This window comes from Glycine max, chromosome 10, assembly GCF_000004515.6.
Source record: "Glycine max cultivar Williams 82 chromosome 10, Glycine_max_v4.0, whole genome shotgun sequence".
Classification (NCBI taxonomy): Eukaryota; Viridiplantae; Streptophyta; class Magnoliopsida; order Fabales; family Fabaceae; genus Glycine; species Glycine max.
In genome coordinates this window covers 48,723,015-48,742,509 of record NC_038246.2, presented here as the reverse complement: position 1 = coordinate 48,742,509, position 19,495 = coordinate 48,723,015, and the positions used below count along the sequence as shown (strand labels likewise).

Genomic DNA, 19,495 nt, shown 5'->3' with positions numbered 1-19,495 from the left:
CTTATTCAAGAATTTTGCATTTAACATATCTTTGTTAACAATTTAATTAACAAAGGAAAAAAAAGAAGGATATTTTAAGTAAAAAATGACTTAAATAGGAATAATTAATAATGGACATCTTGCAGTGAAATAGACATACCCGAAATTCCTTTGCGATTCATTATTCCATGAATTGCATTCTGGTTGTCATTGAATCACATTGAATTACCATAACTGTTGTAACTCTTGTTTGCCAGAAATTTATTTACAGATGAGAGAAAGAACTACCTCCTGCTGTCTTTTTATTTAAGTATCAATGGAATTCCTAAAAATTAGTCTATATAATTCCTACAAGCTGTAAATTCCATGTCACTACAAACTGCATATTTTATTAATGTTAAACACGGTGTAAAATATGTACTAGAATCACCTTCCTAGAAATTTCATTTTTTTTTTCACCCACATCCACGAAATACTAAATTCACGGGGGTGGTGGTGGTGGACTGTTCAGATACTCTGCTACAAGTCATGGGGTTCAACTCACTCGTGTGTCTTTTAGCAACAATTAGATTCCTTTCAGTTCTACTTACCAATTATGCGTAAATAATTTTTTGTTTTTTTTTCTCCTAAGACTTGACAGAGAGAGAGAGAGAGTAGGCACAGCAGTACCATATAACTCCCTTTTATTATCTTTCCTTCAGTTAGGTTCAGTTCAGTGAGTTCACTTCATCTTTATCTGCACAAAGCAGGAGAATTATCTTTTCTTTCTGCTTCCACTTTCTCTCTACAAAACTACAAACTCAATCCAATTATTCCTTTATTTTCTCAGTACCCTCATTTAATCATTTTTCGTCCTTTCACATACAGCCTGTTTGTCTGCCACACTCTAACACATCCTAGCTACTCCCCAAAAGTTCTTCCACTAATTCTCCAACCCCCCAAAGCACCAAACTGATCAAAAGATTTGGTGAACTAAACAAACAAGGAGTAGTAGGTAACCATATCCTTTTGTCTCTTCCCCTCTATACCTGCTCTTTTTCTACACCATGAACTTGTAGTTTAGTTCTCAATATGTTGTATTGCCAAAGGGAATCATGAGCCTTTACTCTCAGAATCTCCATTTGTGGTGGAGACTCTCATCCTTCCTTCTTCTACTTGTTCAATCTGTTACATCTCAATTTGTTGCATTTACATCTCTTAACTCTGATGGGATTCACTTGCTTAAATTCAAATATTCCATCCTCAACGACCCGTTATCAGTCTTAGAGAACTGGAACTACGAGGATGCAACACCATGTTCATGGCATGGTGTTGCATGCAGTGAAATTGGAGCCCCTGGCACCCCTGACTTTTTCAGAGTAACTAGCTTGGCCCTTCCCAATAGCCAACTTTTAGGTTCCGTTTCTGAAGACTTAGGCTTGATCCAATACCTTCGCCACATCGATCTCTCCAACAATTTCCTTAATGGCTCTCTACCCAACACTATCTTCAACTCTTCTCAACTTCAAGTACTTTCCCTCTCAAACAATGTTATCTCAGGCAAACTACCTGAGCTAATTGGCAAAATGACAAACCTTAAACTTCTCAACCTCTCTGACAATGCCTTTTCCGGTTTGATCCCAGAAAACCTCTCTACTCTACCAAACTTAACCGTTGTTTCACTGAAGAGTAACTACTTTTCTGGCAGTGTCCCAACCGGGTTCAACTACGTGGAGATTCTGGATCTGTCATCCAATTTGCTCAACGGATCTTTGCCAAATGAATTCGGCGGCGAAAGCTTGCGCTACTTGAACCTCTCTTACAACAAGATTTCGGGAACAATACCACCAGCATTTGCGAAACAGATTCCTGTAAACACAACAATGGACCTCTCATTCAACAATCTGACAGGACCAATACCAGGGTCTGAGGCTTTGCTCAACCAGAAGACAGAGTTTCTATCAGGGAATGCTGATCTTTGTGGTAAGCCTCTGAAGATTCTTTGCACTGTTCCCTCTACTATGTCCTCTGCTCCACCCAATGTCACCACATCTTCACCAGCCATTGCAGCCATACCAAAAACAATTGACTCAACCCCTTCAACAAACACATCAGGAACCACCACCAGTTCTCAGAATGTCTCACCAAGTGGCCTAAAACCCGCCACCATAGCAGCAATTGTGGTAGGAGACTTAGCTGGCATGGCCCTTTTGGCTCTCATCATTCTCTTCATCAACCAACAGAGAAAGAAACGATATCCAAATCCAAAACCAAACACTAATGCTTCTTCCGCCAACAACCCAGAAAAGAAACAAGAAACTGTTTCAAGACAAGATGCGGAGGCGAGAACTATAACACCTTCACTTCCTTGTTCCTGCTTAACAATCAAAGAAGAAGAAACTTCAGAAGCAACGAGCTCCGACAGTGACCGCGAGAGCAACACCGCAGTGAACATCATGGCAGCACAAAACGGGAACCTTCCGAGACACGGCACTCTTGTGACCGTGGACGGGGAGACAAATTTGGAGCTTGAGACTTTGCTCAAGGCTTCAGCGTATATTTTGGGAAACAGCCACTTCAGCATTGTTTACAAGGCGGTGCTGGAGGACGGAAGATCCTTTGCTGTTAGAAGGATCGGTGAGTGTGGGATTGAGAGAAGGAAGGATTTTGAGAACCAAGTTCGTGCCATTGCAAAGCTTCGCCATCCGAATTTGGTTACGGTTCGTGGCTTCTGCTGGGGCCAAGAAGATAAACTCCTAATATGTGACTATGTCCCTAATGGAAGCCTCGCCACCATAGATCACAGTAAGTTCCTCTACACCATCAATATCATTCGTATTAATCTCTTGAACACTTTATTTAGTTGGTTTTAGTATGGTTTTCAAATTATAATTAGAGTCAGAGTTTCATCTGCTAAACTTAATACAAATCTTTATTGTATGAATTAGTAAGATGAAACTCTAATTATCGTTAGGAGAAATGCTCATGGTACTCTCTCTAACCAATTATAGAAAAAGTCTTTTGGGGAGAGTGTCAAAGAGACTACCGTCTCATATAATCAGATATTAAAATTAGAATTTCACTTGACAACTTATGTTGAACTGTGATACAAACTCGTGTAAGTTATCAAGGTGAAACTTTAACTTAGATTAGATTTTTTTTTGAGGGACTAATTTTGATTAGATAATAATGCTTAATCATGTGAACTATGTTATTTGGTACATTTGTTATCGATGGGAGTTTAATTAATACGGTTTAGGAAGAGCAAGTACATCCCCAATGAACTTGTCCTTGGAGGTGCGGTTGAAGATAGCGAAAGGGGTGGCACGAGGGTTGGCTTTCATTCATGAGAAGAAACACGTGCATGGCAACGTTAAACCCAGCAACATCTTGTTAAACTCGGAAATGGAACCCATCATAAGCGATTTTGGGCTGGACCGGCTCCTCTTGAATGACGTAACCCAAAGAGCGAACGGTTCGGCAAGACAATTAATGGGGAACCAAAGAAACCAACAAGACCTGCCATTCGTAACAATGGGACCATCCACTAGCGGTGTGGGTCAAATAATGCACTATCAAGCACCAGAGTCACTTCAAAACATCAAACCCAATAACAAGTGGGACGTGTACTCTTTTGGCGTGGTCTTGCTGGAGCTTCTAACTGGGAGGGTTCTCTCGGACCGGGAGTTGGACCAGTGGCACGAACCGGGTTCGGTGGAAGATGAGAAAAACCGGGTCTTGAGGATAGCTGACGTGGCAATGAAGTCTGAAATAGAAGGGAGAGAGAATGTGGTATTGGCGTGGTTCAAGTTGGGGATTAGCTGTGTTTCCCATGTCCCACAAAAGAGACCGTCCATAAAAGAGGCTCTACAAATCTTAGACAAAATCCCCGTTGCTGCTCCAGTCCATTAATTCTTCTCCATGATGATGTGTTTCATATTCACACCCCGTTTTTTAGATCAAGGTGCTTAGCCTTTTGTTGACTTGAATTAGGCATCAAGAGAAGAAAAGATTGGAGACAAAAATGTTTGTTTATGCAAGGTAACAATGATTGTAACTTTGACCACTGAATCGAATCCTTGTCTGATCTTATATAATCAAGGTGCATTTTGTTCACGGACATGGGCACGCATGGCCGGTCTTGCTGACTATTAAGCTTGCGCAAGAAGTGATTCATGCATGTTTAGTCGTACATATGAATGATGGGGGACTAGTGCTTCTGATTTATACTGCACACAATTTTGGACATTGGGGATCTCAAAGTCTTTGATATAATAGTGTGCACTCTTTCATTGTCGGTGTGTTTTTTTAATCATCGATCATGCGTGCCTATAAATCAAACATGTTAAGATATTTTGCTGTCACGGTCCATCTTCGACAAATTAGTCAAATTTAAATTTCTATAGAAATATTCGCTTATTTTTAAAACATTTTCTTAGAGAAATAGATAGTGATGAACATATATTTTTTTTTTTATAAAATAAAATGGACTAAACGAATGCTTCATGGCACAGTGGAGCACGTGCTTGGTGGTTTTAATTTATATAATTAATATAACTCCAATGCACGTGGTTTCCTGCTCGAAGATAAGAAAAATAAACAGTGTCGGGACATTGTTGATGATGGGTTCGCATAGATAACGAGTATCCATTGATGGGTTTTGTTTCTTGGTGAATCTTAAAATGATTTAGCTGTATTTTTCAGACGATGACCCGCTCTCATCAGCTGCCTTAATATAATATATTCGTTCATGTTATTTTTTTTTTCTTTTATTCCATCTGAAAATATGATAATAAGGAAATTGTTCAGATTTAAATCCTACACGATTAGTAACTGACCTTAGATGAGAAAAAAAAAGGTGAGACGTCTCAATGACTCAATGTTGTTGTTAATGACAAAAATCAGAGTATGTTATATTAAATTCAAAATTTATTATTCATGTGAATATAATGTTAATTTTCTATTAATAATTTATTTATTTTTTCTTTTATTTTTAATAATTTAATACTTTACAAAAACAAATAATCACAGTTAACGTTCGAAGTTGTAATAATCGACTAATTTATATGTGCACTTCACCAATTATGAAATATATGATCTAAACATTTTCAACAATACTATTTATAGTGAATCTGATAATTAAATATTTTCATTTCTCACGATTAAGAGTTTTCAAAATCGAACCAAAGTTGTTTTAAATCTCCAAATCGATTTTAAAAAGTTGAAAACTATTATAAAATTGAAAACAAAAAAATGCATTTGAACTTTTGATTTGGTTCAATTTTTATTGTTAAAATAAAACCAAATCTTGATATATTTATATTGATTTCTAGTTATATGAAATATTATGTTAAATTAATGTGCCAATGTGTGATCCTAGGGTGATATATATTTTTGTTATATTAAATTATGAATTTATGACATTGACGATATATGACTAATTTATTATAAATAATTTGTTTTTTAAAAGTGGTTTTTAGTGATATATATATATACACACACACAAAGAGAAAAGCGAAACCCAAAAACCATAAAAACTATCTGCAAAACATCACACTCCTTAACTGTTAGCCTGGAGATGATTGACAAGTTCTAAAAGAGGTCAACAAAGTCCAAACACTAGTAGCAGCCACGCCCATCCTAGCGAGAGCATTCGCAGAGGCATTCCCTTCACCAAAAGAGTGTTTCACCTGACATATCATGTGATATCTTATTTTGTGCTTTTTTTATTTTTTGTTGCTCTTTTTATTATGGTTATGTAAATATCATTTTCAAAAGTTTATTTTTTTATAACAATAATTTTCATTTTTTTTGAAGAAACATAATTTTCAAAAGTTGATTACAACTCATCTGGTTAATAGGTTATATTTAACTTTATTAATTGTCAAATTAAAAGCAATCTTGAAGTTCAGGTAAAAATAGATTTTATTGATTTATAAATTAAAAAATTGAAAAATAAACTCAAAATTAAATCAAATCAAATCATAAAATTGATATTGATATTGTATTTAAATCAAAGCAAACATATATATTTAAATGACATTTTATTTAAATATCAAGTCAAATTAAATAATAAAAACCCTTATTCATAATTATCATCAGTTCTCACATGACACTCTCTTTATATATTCTATCACTATTTAGCACATACACACTATGAGAAATGTAATTAATGTCATTATTATTTTATACTGTTAAAAATAATTTTAAATTTCCTTATAATTAAAAATATTGATAAAAAAATAATTATTTCCTTAAACTATTAAAAAAATAATTAGGTCCCCAAACTAAAAAATGTAATTAGGTTCCAAAACAATTTTAAATTTTTTAATTAGGACTCCAAGCTAAAAATTGTAATTAGGTCCCTTAACTATTTCAAAATTCTAATTAGATCCCTAAATTAAATAAACTTGTAAAGTTGTAATTAGGTCCTTAATCTTGTGTAACTTTTGTAATTGGATCCTGGGATTAGTGCTCCATGTCAGCACAATAAACCGAGACTACGGAACATAATAAACATTTGTTTCTCATCTCATCTCTTCATTATTATTCTCCAAAAATTAATTTTTAAAAAATATTTAATGATTATTTTTTTAAAAGAAAACCACCGAATTAATCACATCCTAAATACACAATAAATATATTTTTATTTTTATTTTTATTAAACTAATATTTTAGTGTGTATTGCGCATGATAAATATATATTTATATATAACTATAATTTTTAAAATATATAAAATATAAATTAATTTTTAAATCTATATTAAATAGTTTAAGTTATGATGTAAGGTTATTTTTAAATGATTTGATTGTCATATTTTAATTCCTTTAATTTCGGCTTGGGACAATCTTCCAAACTGAAGCCGAAATCTTGTGTGTAACAGTCCATATTGTAAGCCCAAATCAAACTACCAAGAATACTCTTTTATCAACAAGATTTTTAGTGCCGTCGGACGAAGGGATGAGAAAACAAGCTCCGGAGTGGAGATTCTTCGGGATGTTGACCCTATCGTAAGGGCTGAATTTGAATAATATGTTTGCGTGCTGTGATTATTATATATGTCATTATTGATAGGAAATTACTCTATTTGTAATTGTTAAGGAGGTTCCGGCTTAATTTTATGTATACTTCAGAGGGTACTGTTATACTTTATGTAAATATGAACCCTTGTTTTGATACTCATCTTGTGCTTTTTCAAAAAAAAAAAAAGATACTTAAAATATTCTAGTAGTAATGCCATTTTTGCTGTATCTAGCCCACAGTATTTGGCAAACAGCAAGATTATGTGTTTCTCCCCCCTTTTGCTTTCCTCTATTAAATTTTTTCCTTTGTAATGTATTAATTGATTGTTATAAGTATTGTTTTGTGTGTGTTATAATTTTTGTATTTGCTATCTTGGTATTCTAATTTTTGTATCTAACGGTAGCTTCCAAGATATAATTTTAATTTGGTTAATTATGTTGGCTAAAACATAGAGCGAGTAGGAAGTTTATAATTCTATGTGAAATATTATTATGATTGATTAAGGACATCTTAGTGCACATTAAAAAAAAAACATAAATTATAGGACAAAACTTACAAACAATAATGGCGTATTTTTTTTAACTATACATACATTTTTACAAATAAATTGACCAAAAGACTAACTATTGTACAAACATTTTTTCACAATAATTAATTAATTATGGTAGAGAAAATGTGATATTATTGAGATTCAAATGTTATACCATAGACCAGAATTCCTAAGAATCTCTCCTCTATGAAGTTTTATAGCTTGTCTACTTGGTCTAATGGCAGGTTGGCGGGAACCCTGCACCATGGTTGGTAATATGCGATGACGGCTCCAGCGGTAGCAAATTGGCCAAGCTTAATAGTTAGCCTTAAAAGGGGCGGTATCAAACCAGCCGTTGAGCGATTGAAGCGGGTGACAACAAATTTCAGTCATATACATCAGTAAATTTCCAAAGTAAAGTTAGTATTTGATAATGTATTAAATCTGAACTCAATCAAATGAGATAGATTGAAAGTTTTGTTTAATTCCAAATGTAAATTATTAACGAGCAATGTTAATATAATTTATATTTAAGAATTAAAAAAAATTTGGAATGTATCTCACAAGATTTAATTTAGATGTAATGTATTGTTAAATGATAACTTTATTTTTAAAGTTAAATTAATTGAAAGACTTCCTCATATATATGACCGAAATTTGTTATCACATTTTTCAAGACCGACTGATTTGTTACGGTCTTTTTCAAGACTAACTGACGGTAGGTAAAATCACTCATAATAATCAATTGTAACAACTCTAGCATTTTGCGACAAAGAAGAAAAAATAAACTTTTTTTTTTAATGAAATAAATTGGGGAGGACAAGAGTAAGCAAACGAATATGCCAAAAATATTTATACTGCATACAGATGAATCATCTACTTTGTAGTATTCGTGCACTGGAGTCACGGGATTTGTAATTTTTGTTGATGTTTTGAACTTCAAAGATGCAAGCGAAGAGGCTCCCTTGTAGCAGAATCACAAGGACTGGTCCATTTGTTAAATACATTTCTTACACCTTACACTTTCAGATTGACTTTACTTTCACTTACTGAATTGTTTCTAATGTGAAAGATGAACTTGCAAATTGTGTCATGAATCATAATGTTTTACAAATGAATTCTGCACTGACCATTTATTCAACAAATGAAAGAGCTTTTATTTCATGGGCTTTTCTCTCCGGTGATAATGAAATTGTAAAATTAAAAATCAATTTTTTGTATGCTTTTTATGGTATGGAATATTTTATTAGACAGTTTCATTCTTTATATGGATATGGTGATTTTTTCTACAATTGAATGTTGAGCAAAACTTTAATGGTGGATTCTTAATGACAGCAATTCGTGCAGAGCGTAATTATGTGATCCATGAAGATTTTATGAAGATGAGTTCCTTGTTTAGGAAGTAAATTTTCTGTGTATTGATTGTCACGAAGGGTCTACCTCTCCTTGTCACTTATGAGTAACGGGGACAATAATTTGGAGTTGGAAATACATTGGGCAAGTTATAGTCAATTCGTGTAGCTAAGCTTGAAAGGCTGCATACTATGTAGGGCTTGTGCCATCCGAATTCTAAACACGGAAGAATAACTTGTTCTTAAGTCTTAACACTAGATTTTGACATTTATTAGTGTTCCTCTAAGTATGTGCTACAGGAACAAGATTTAGTTTAGAAGCATTTAAGTATAAACTGTAATTTGTCATTCTTTTTAAATCTAACATGATAATAATGTTAATATTTGAATTGAGTTGTTTGACATTGGAATTAATGAACTTTAGAATGGTCAATCCAATAAGAATCTAATGATATAATTAATAAGTAGAGTTCTCTTGGACATTTGGGTTAAGATCCAAGAGAATGATATAATGAAATCTAAATTTTATTATGTCAAAAAAATAAGATTTGTTTGAAGTTGAATATGATTATGTCTAAAACTAATTAAACTATACAATTTACAACTTGTTTTTTAATCTTTTGGACTCTTGGCTCTAGCTTGTAGATGTTGAAGTAGTTTGAACTAATTTTCTCAAACCCTACCTATAATAAAATCCAAAACTAAATTAACCAACTTATATCAAAATGGTTAATTATTGAAAATAGAAATCAAATTTACAAATTCTTAACATTAAAGATTAATAATTATTAATAGTTTGTTATAAAAGAAAATATACTTTGTCAAACACTATTCTATCACTACAGTTTTTTTTATATACGTTAGAGATCATATATATGTATATATATCAAAATTATTCTCATTTTTTATGAACACAACTATCATAGTTTAAAACATTATAATTATTGAAAGAATATTTTTTTTTCATAATTTCAAGAGCTTAAATGAAATCGAGAAATTCTATTCACACACTTTATTGAAAACACTATCACTAACTGCAATTTTTGTATTGATCTCACTTTTGATTTAATAAGTTACTAGTTTCTCTTATAATTTTATATTTTTTTAACTAATACTAATAAAAAAAGATGTCTTAAAAAAAGTATTATCAACAATCCCAGTTTAGAAACTACTTTAAGGGTGCACTACTTATATAACGATAGGCACTTGGTATGAGGCCATGATTATCAAATATCAATTGAAAGAACCAACCTTCCAACTTCCAAGTGAAAATCAAAATCCCCTGGTAAGTCATGGAAACCAACACACACCAAAAAACCAAAAGGCAAATCTTCATACTCTCAGGTCAAAGCAACATGGCCGGTCGTGGCGGGGCTATCAGGGACGCCAACAACCGTAGTAAGCGGTCGGACGGGGTGGTTCCGGCGGTGCTGTGGTTCCAAGGTGAAAGCCACGCAATCCACGAGGAAGACGCTGCGGCTTACAAGTTCAACATGGAGACTCTCATCCACAATCTTCGTCAAGACCTCAATTCCCCATCTTCTTTTACGGGTATTTTCATACTTGCAAAGTGATAGACGGTAATAAATTCATGTACAAAAATGTTCTTTTGGTAGAGGCATCTTCTTTTGCATTATTAGTTTGGTACAAAGTAATATAAAACCATTATACGAACAAATATATTTTAATTAAAAAAAATAGCGCGTAACCCGTAAGTCTTAAATGTGATGTTATGATTGTGGATCGTGTAGGTTGCATTAGCCTCAGGGTCTGACCACACAGAGAAAGTGAGAGAAGCACAAAAAGTAATTGATCTTCCAAACGTGATTTGCGTGGACGCAAAGGGATTGCAATTGAAGGAAGATAATCTTCACTTAATTGGGTCACAAGCTGGCTGAGGCCTATCTTACCCATTTTCATGCCTGAACTACTGAAAAATTATGCTACCCAATTTGAAACCACTTATTCCAAGTTCACTTCTGTTTTTTTATGTACCACTGGTGATTCTGTTGCCATGTGTGTGAGCTTGTTTCGACTTGTCTCGAATAACTTCTTGTTTGCACTGTGCTAACATTATTGGCTGTTTAGTAAAACTTGTTGTGCCGACAGTGGCAGAATAATTGCAAGAGAAATGCTTAATCCTCCTCCTTCTCAATAGTTGACATCTGTCAACTTGGTTATTCATAAAATCATAATTTATTTGACCTTACACTCCCCCGTAATTATTGGCTGTTTCGTAAAAAGTTTTTCTTCTTCAAATCTATCCTTACACTCCCTCGTAAGCTAAAAGCCTCCTTTTGTGTCTTTTTCTCACAAACCAAAAAACTCTTGTTGTGTCTTTTTTTTGTTTATAGACTTCTGCTTCTCTTCTTTTAATTTGTATCAAAAACTCTCCTGTATGCCTCCAATATTGCTTGTTAATTTAAACTTATTAAGTCACTCTAAAAACACATGCTCGATGGGGGGGGGGGGGGGGTCTTGCATCTGCTAAAGAAGCAACCACTTATAATAAAATCACTTCATATATTTTTTAATCTATCATCATTGATACAAAGGAATTAAAATTCAACAAGTTGCAGCAGCCACAGAGGAGAAACACAGGTTAAGCCATCCTTTCATTCACTGTTACTTCCATTTATCATTCACTATTTTGCTTCCTACTTTTCTTCCCAAGAGAATGTCTGAATTTGCTTGATGCAACTACCCCACTGCAAAAAGAAAGAAAAGTTACAATTAAAAATTTGATGAAGGTTTCTATAAATTGAGGGAAAGGAAATTATTTTGATAGGCAAACAGAACTTTATATAAAACAACAGTGAACATAACAAAGAACGAATTAGAGTTATCAAACCATGCTGGCTGTATTCTATACCTCTTCTTTCAGAAAACCAATCACTTGCCCCTTCTAAGTACCCTCTTAAATGAACCAGATTCTTAATATATACACTTAGACAATGCATATATATATATATATATGGGTAACCAGAGCATCTACTATGCCCCCAAAAAGATCCTATTTCCCAGCATATGCAAACATTCAAAACATCCCATTATATGAATAAACTTAAAATAATTACTATACTCCAGGACCAAGCCACTGACGAGCAACAACTGCTCTCCCTGCGCATAAATCACCAACATGCCAGCAGAAGCTATATAGCATATTAGAGGGAATGAAAATTAAGTTAGGGTGGTCCTAAACATATCTGGAGAGGAATCACAAAATAATTCAAGTGAAATTAGAGTGATTTAAGTCTAAGGATAGTAGCAAAGACGGAACAAAAAATGCAACAACATACCACTTTCTCTGGTATATACTCCTCTCCCGCTCTGTTGAAGCTTTGCATCTCTGTGCCGCCAAGACCGGAAGCCCCCCGACACCACACCATCACTCCCGCTCCCTCTTCCTTGCTCTCTTTCTTTGTCTCTACTCTGCCCCATCGTTTACCTCCTCCTCAGTTGCCGCGAAACCTTCCTCGATGTGCATTTGAAGGGGTATGTGGTCGTGACTGCGGGGTTTTTTTTTCTTTGGCTTACGGGAGTGTAATGGTAAATTTGGAAAATAAAAACCTTTTACAAAAGGTAAAATTAATTAATATTTTACGAATAACCAAGTTGACGGATGTCAACTCTTAAAGGAGGAGGATTATTCAGATGATTTAAGAGGAGGATTAAGCATTTCTCCAATTGCAATTCTATATTTCTTTCGTACTAGTTGACGATGGTGTCATCCCTTTCTGTCAACCACCACAACCTTTCCTCATCCTTGGTGAAATGACTTGTCCCAATTCGCACTTTCTTCTCCGCCCAACCACCATCACTCCAATAGCTTCATTGTTCGTCCCACCACCACCTATCTTTCGTTGTCCTCGTCACCACCACCACCTGAATCCTATGAAATGGATGGCCACTTCATTGTCTCTGCAGTGATTTTTTTTATCAATGAAGTTATCCCTAACGATCCAAAGGGATCCCTAACGACTTCTTCGTGGTACAAATTTGAATATGAAAACAAGAAAAGCAAAATCGATTTTGTTTGGTGGGCTTCGCTGGCTTTCACGGCTGGGTTCGCAGTTGGATTTCATGGGAATTTCACGAAAGAAAGAATACTAAAAAACAAAAGGTAAAAATGACTGATTAATTTAAATATATATTTTAACTAATTTATAATAACATCAAAATTGTAATACAAAAAATGGTTAAAAGAACATTTTATGTAAAAAGTAGAATAAAATAAAGGTTTGTACCAACTACTTGAAGGGCTAACATTATTCATAGAATTGGATCAGCAAATCCATAGACTATTTTAAGTTTGTTTCCGTCTTTTTATTTCCACTTTCTATTTGTATTATCATTTTTTGTTATTTTACTTCCATTGTTTTTATTTTTTTGCAATTAATATGAAAAAATGAATGATAACAGTAAAATAAAAGGACGGACAAATTATACCATCCACAATTCAATTTAAATTACAATAATAAGTAATAATTAATTATTTTAAATATTTATTCTGATTAATTTGTGATAACAATAGATTATTTAATTCAAAATTTGAATATCTATTCAAACAAATTTAACACAACATTAAATTTTAATGTTAATAATAGTTAAAAATCAAATTATTTATAGTAAAAATTTAGAATAATCATACTATTATTAAATTGATAAAATTATCTTTTTATATAAGAAATAAATTCTAAATAAAATTGAGATCCTCCACCAACCATCATTGAGAGATATAATAAAATAAAGCACACCAACCCAATAGGTCCCGCATAGATGTTATTTTCATTCTTCACAATCGGGTTGGGTGGGATATTTGACTCATTGGACTGTAATAGCTCGGTAGCTCCACGTGACAAGGAGAGCGTCTCATCCTCGAATCTTTTTTATTTTTATCTGACCAGCTCCACCAACCGCACGCCGAATCTTTCGTCGTTCAAAGGTTGTTCATTAAAAAGAAAAGAAAAAACTTCGTGCCTTTTCACCATACTTCAGAATTTTTTAAACTAACTTTCCTATAAACATAAACATTCGATTTTTGTTTATTTTTAATAAATTGTGCCTGTTAGGATCGAGCAGCTCAATCCATCATTAGGTCTCCAAGAGTTATAGTGCCTGCATAGCATACAACGTATTTAAAAGTTTATCATTTCGAGCTTACTTAAACAAGCTTCCAAACCATAATAATAGATTGAAAAAAAAAATTAAGAAATCCTCATCAAATCTTGAGCTAATGGATAAAACAACGAGAACTAATTTGTGGAGAAAAACGAACTGGTTAATGGGTTAAGGACACTGGTACAGTGGTACCCGAGTGTCCTTGTTGACTTCAAGAACTTGGAACTTAGAAGTGCACCAAATTCAACACTGAAATTCATTGGATCAGTATCCAAGTGCTCGCCCAAAAGTAATAGCAATTGCTACTTGCTTATTGCCGTCGGTATAATACGTTTTCGAATTTAATTTAGGTGATAATCTCGTTATACCAACTACAGTACTGTTCATTCATTTTATACTAAAAATTGACAAAATGTTTAATTATAAAGAAATGACATACATAGCAGATACATAACTTGGATAAATAATATATACTGTATTATTTAACTATTATTTTTTAATTTTTTATTATTATTAATCTTCAAAAATATATTTTTTTAATCATGATTTTGATATAAAATCTTCATTATCGAAAACAATGATGAATATTTATTAGACACCTTAACACTTCAAAAAATATTTATTTTTACATACTTTTTACCCCCTTCAGATATTTATGAATCAGCCCTTAATACATGCGATTATACTCTTTATGGACAAATATTTTACTATTCCCCGTGTCTCGCATAAAAATGAGGGTGTAATGTATCTCACAAAAGTATACTCCAATACGATCGCCAAGCACAGGTCGATAAAAATGTCCGTTTGATAAAATTTTAAAAAAAGTAAATATTGTTGGCTAAACTCTTAAAATTGAAATAGGTTAATTGATTCAACAGAGTAAATGAATATTATAAATTGTTTGATATTATATTCCATTCTTACATATAAAAAAGTATATAAGCATTATTAAAGTATATTATTAAATCTCTCAACCCAAATATTGATCATATATTACAAAATCTTACCATAGATTACAATTCATCATAGCTAATTTTATTGAAGATAATCTTAGTCCGAAGCTCTTTTAACTCCGTCAAATCTACGCAATACTTTTTTTTTTTAATGCAAATATATGCCATACTTGTTCGCATCCTTTATATATTTCTTGAGCATGATAAGTTTTTTATTTGTTTACAAGAGTCCCTTTGAGAATTTGGCAAACCTAAGTAAATCTAATTTCAGGTAAAGGTCCAATTATAATTTTCAGCAATTAACATTAATTTTTTTAATAAAAATATTACATTAAAATATAAAATAATAATAAATATGTTTTAAATAAAAAAACCATTTGTAATTGTTTGAACTAATCTTAAAAGTTAATGTTAGCCAAATTCTTATAATACTATCATTTTTAAATCTCATTATTTTAGAGTATTTTAAATATTCCCATAAATTCTTCAATAAATTTTTTATTAGATGATTTTTTAATACTTTCTAAACATTAAAAGTCAATGTAAGCTAAATTCTTACAATACTATCATTTTTAAATCTCATTTCTATTAAGTAATAATTGAGGAATTTAAATATTGATTATAATGAAAAATGATAAAAAAAAATATTAAATATATTCAGAAATTTATTAATCTATCTTGTATCTTTACGGATAAAAAAATAATAATTTTAATTCCTCTCATAAATGTAGAAAAATAATCCCCTGATTTTGTTATTGGGTGAGAGTGATTACTTATAAGCATTGCAACTCCACTTGCCGGATTGTGGTCAAGTACATTCGACAAGAGAACGTGGATTTACCAACAAATCCAAGGGGTAAATATAATAATTGATAATAACAATAAGTCATTAACTATGATAAATTTATAATAACTTAGAAGAGAAAGAAAAAGGTGGTTGATAAACCCCATCGATATAAAACCCCCACTCACTCACTTGTCTTAAACACCATAGTCTTCCTTCGCCCACTTTCAATTTTTCTCTCCCTAAAAATCAAATCATGGCCACCGCCACATCCCAAACCCTTCGATTCCAATCTCCGTCACTTTCTCTCTCCTCCAAAATCCCTCTCTCCGCATTCTCCGTCTCGCTCCGCCCGCAACGCCGCGCCTCCCGCCACCTCGTGCTGGTCGTCTCCGCCGGCCTCGACGCAAAGCCCACGGTGCTCGTCGCGGAGAAGCTCGGCGACGCGGGGCTGAAGCTGCTCAAGGACTTCGCCAACGTCGACTGCTCCTACAACCTCAGCACCGAGGAGCTCTGCACCAAGATCTCGCTCTGCGACGCCCTCATCGTGCGCAGCGGCACCAAGGTCTCGCGCGAGGTCTTCGAGTCCTCTGCCGGCAGGTTGAAGGTCGTCGGAAGAGCCGGCGTCGGAATCGATAATGTGGATCTGGCTGCCGCCACCGAGCACGGGTGCTTGGTCGTCAATGCGCCCACCGCCAACACCGTCGCCGCCGCTGAGCACGGAATCGCGCTCCTTGCAGCCATGGCCAGGAACGTCGCTCAGGCCGATGCGTCCGTCAAAGCCGGTCAGTTATCTTTCAATCTGGATCCTGTTTTTGAACTATGCTTGATTTGAAATGTTTTAATGTTTTATGAAGAGTTTGAATATTACGTCATCTTTTTATGCTATAATGTTTTTGCCTCCTTTTGTTTAGTTTCACATGTTTTGGTATGCTTGAAGGGAAACGTCTCTTGAATATATGGAGCCAATTTTTTTATTGAATACTTCATCTTAAAAACGAGGAAATTGATTTTCCTGATATATATAAATTTTTGTGTGTGAGAGAGAGAGAGAGAGAGATGAAGTTATGGTTTATTGTTTGAATACCGTGTTTCTTGTAATGTTTTATTAGTAGTCGTGTTGTGGTCTTGTGGATTCTGTTTCTAGTTTCTCTGGTCAATTGAGTTCCTGCTGTTTGGTTTTGATTTACTTGTGCCCTTGTTAATCAGGGAAATGGCAGAGGAATAAATATGTTGGAGTTTCCTTGGTTGGGAAAACACTTGCGGTGTTGGGATTTGGGAAGGTTGGTTCTGAAGTTGCTCGTCGTGCCAAGGGACTTGGTATGAATGTCATTGCGCATGACCCGTATGCTCCTGCAGACCGTGCTAGGGCCATTGGTGTGGAGCTTGTGAACTTTGATGAGGCCATTGCCACTGCGGATTTCATCTCTCTACATATGCCTCTTACGGCTGCTACATCAAAGATACTCAATGACGAGACATTTGCCAAGATGAAGAAAGGAGTTCGCATAGTCAATGTTGCTCGTGGAGGGGTCATTGATGAGGATGCGCTTGTTAGGGCACTGGATTCTGGAATTGTAGCTCAGGTTCTTGCCATTTCCAATTTCAAGTGCTACAGATCACTTTAATAAAAAATAAATATTTGGATCTCTGCTTACTAGAGGGATTATGATTGTGCTGTATCTCTTTGTTTCAGGCGGCTCTTGATGTTTTCACTGAGGAGCCACCACCCAAAGACAGCAAGTTGATTCTGCATGAGCTCGTTACTGCAACACCTCATCTTGGTGCCAGTACCATGGAAGCTCAGGTAACTTAAAGCATTTGAAAATGATTATGAGCATTTCCTTTTATTCCCTTGCCACTGATGTTTTTAAAACTCTTGAAAATGATGACCAGGAAGGTGTGGCTATTGAAATAGCAGAAGCTGTTGTTGGGGCATTGAAAGGGGAGCTTGCTGCTACTGCAGTCAATGCACCAATGGTTCCCTCAGAGGTACTAGGAAAAAAATTCATCTTTATCCTCTTCCTTTTTCGTAATAAATAACATTATTTGATGAAATTGCCATTGCTACTATCCCTTGCTTATGTTGTTCTCAACTTCATGAAGCTGTTTGGCTTGAGAAAGTCATTGTAAATTCATTTATTTAAATGTATAACCAGTCTCAGATATTGAAATTGATATTTGGAAGACATCATCTATTTTCTTTAATTATTAATTTTAGCTGTTATTTGCTCAAATGGTTTAAAACTAAATGCCTAATGTAATGACAAAGTTTGGTTTGATAAATCTGATTAGAGCAATTGGAAATACAGGGAAATTACAGTATTAGTGTTATTCAATGACTTTATCTCGTCAAATTTGAAATTCTGGAGTTCATTAGTGTTCTGCTTTAGTGAGCAATATAATGTGATTCATGAATTAAAGTTGGTTTACACAAGGGTATGGCCAAGTTTGACATCTATTTCTTTCCTTTGTGAGTGCAGGTGTTAACAGAATTGAAACCATTCATTGATCTTGCAGAGAAATTGGGTAGGCTAGCTGTCCAGCTGGTAGCAGGAGGAAGCGGTGTGAAAACAGTGAAGGTCACTTATGCCACCTCTAGGGGCCCTGATGATCTGGACACTCGTCTTCTCCGTGCCATGATAACCAAGGGTCTGATTGAGCCCATATCTAGTGTTTTTGTGAACTTGGTTAATGCTGATTTCACTGCCAAGCAAAGAGGGATCAGGATAACTGAGGAGAAGGTTATTCTTGATGGTTCACCTGAGAATCCACTGGAATTCGTTCAGGTGCAGATTGCTAATGTGGAATCTCGATTTGCTAGTGCCATATCAGATTCTGGGGAGATTAAAGTTGAGGGTCGGGTGAAAGATGGCATCCCCCATCTAACAAAGGTTGGGTCTTTTGATGTTGATGTGAGTTTGGAAGGTAGTATCATACTGTGTAGGCAGGTAGATCAACCAGGCATGATCGGAAAGGTTGGGAGCGTTTTGGGTGAGGAGAACGTGAATGTCAGCTTCATGAGTGTGGGAAGGATCGCTCCACGCAAGCAAGCTGTTATGGCAATTGGAGTGGACGAACAACCTAGCAAGGAATCTTTGAAGAAGATTGGAGACATTCCTGCTGTGGAAGAGTTCGTTTTCCTTAAATTGTAAGATGAAATGGTTGCTCCTATTATTTTTTTTCCCTTTTGTTTTGTAATTTGGATTGGGCATGGTTGCCAGATGTGCCCGGTTTTGATGCATTATCATCCAACGTGTAGCAGTAATTTGGGGGGATAATAAAAGGAATAATGTGCCTGTTTTATTGAGTTCTTGCTTGTTCAATTTGCCTTTTTATGATCCATAATTATAAATCTTTAGTCTCTCAGGAAGTGATTCTTTATATTTATATTTTGAAAAATAAACTTGCCTATTAGACTTTTTGAACGACAATTTAATGCTTGACTATTTTTTTTAACTGAGTAGATTTTAATAGAAGTCTTGGTTTAGTTTATTTTCTAAAAAAAGGTCTGGTCCAACCTAGATCTAATGTAGGCTAGTCCATAAATTTCCATCAAACAATCTAACCTATTTTGACTCTTGTGAATAACTTACACCAATGTCTCCTATCACCTAATTCAGTCATATGTGAACATGAGGATATTATCTAATCAAATTAAAAAATGAAATATTGTTTAATACATGGTGAATTTTAAGGTGAACCATTAGAATAGATCATTAAATATAATAATTTTTTATTGAATGGTTAAAATGACTGTCTATAAAAGATCAT

The 19,495-nt window shown here is 34.3% G+C and overlaps 3 protein-coding genes and 1 long non-coding RNA gene across 4 annotated transcripts; 3 read left to right on the top strand and 1 right to left on the bottom strand.

Moving 5' to 3' along the window:
• Nucleotides 1-619: 619 nt before the first annotated feature.
• On the top strand, nt 620-4,055 carry LOC100820334 (receptor protein kinase-like protein At4g34220). Its single transcript, XM_006589572.4, has 2 exons — nt 620-2,763; nt 3,218-4,055. Exons 1-2 carry the CDS (start codon nt 1,074-1,076, stop codon nt 3,868-3,870), a joined length of 2,343 nt encoding a protein of 780 aa, XP_006589635.1. The 5' UTR covers nt 620-1,073; the 3' UTR covers nt 3,871-4,055.
• A 5,992-nt stretch (nt 4,056-10,047) lies between these two features.
• On the top strand, nt 10,048-10,989 carry LOC100810712 (probable carbohydrate esterase At4g34215). The gene is made up of 2 exons (XM_006589571.4): nt 10,048-10,414; nt 10,615-10,989. The coding sequence occupies exons 1-2, from the start codon at nt 10,156-10,158 to the stop codon at nt 10,635-10,637; spliced, it is 282 nt and encodes a 93-aa protein (XP_006589634.1). The 5' UTR covers nt 10,048-10,155; the 3' UTR covers nt 10,638-10,989.
• Nucleotides 10,990-11,366: 377 nt separating this feature from the next.
• On the bottom strand, nt 11,367-12,992 carry LOC106795009 (uncharacterized). Its single transcript, XR_001383310.3, has 2 exons — nt 12,163-12,992; nt 11,367-11,571 (listed from the first exon to the last, which is right to left on the bottom strand). It is a non-coding gene; the product is annotated as an uncharacterized lncRNA (long non-coding RNA).
• Nucleotides 12,993-15,843: 2,851 nt separating this feature from the next.
• Nucleotides 15,844-19,031, top strand: LOC100819264 (D-3-phosphoglycerate dehydrogenase 3, chloroplastic). The gene is made up of 5 exons (XM_003536557.5): nt 15,844-16,506; nt 16,931-17,307; nt 17,418-17,528; nt 17,618-17,713; nt 18,205-19,031. Exons 1-5 carry the CDS (start codon nt 15,978-15,980, stop codon nt 18,874-18,876), a joined length of 1,785 nt encoding a protein of 594 aa, XP_003536605.1. The 5' UTR covers nt 15,844-15,977; the 3' UTR covers nt 18,877-19,031.
• The last annotated feature ends 464 nt before the right edge of the window (nt 19,032-19,495 follow it).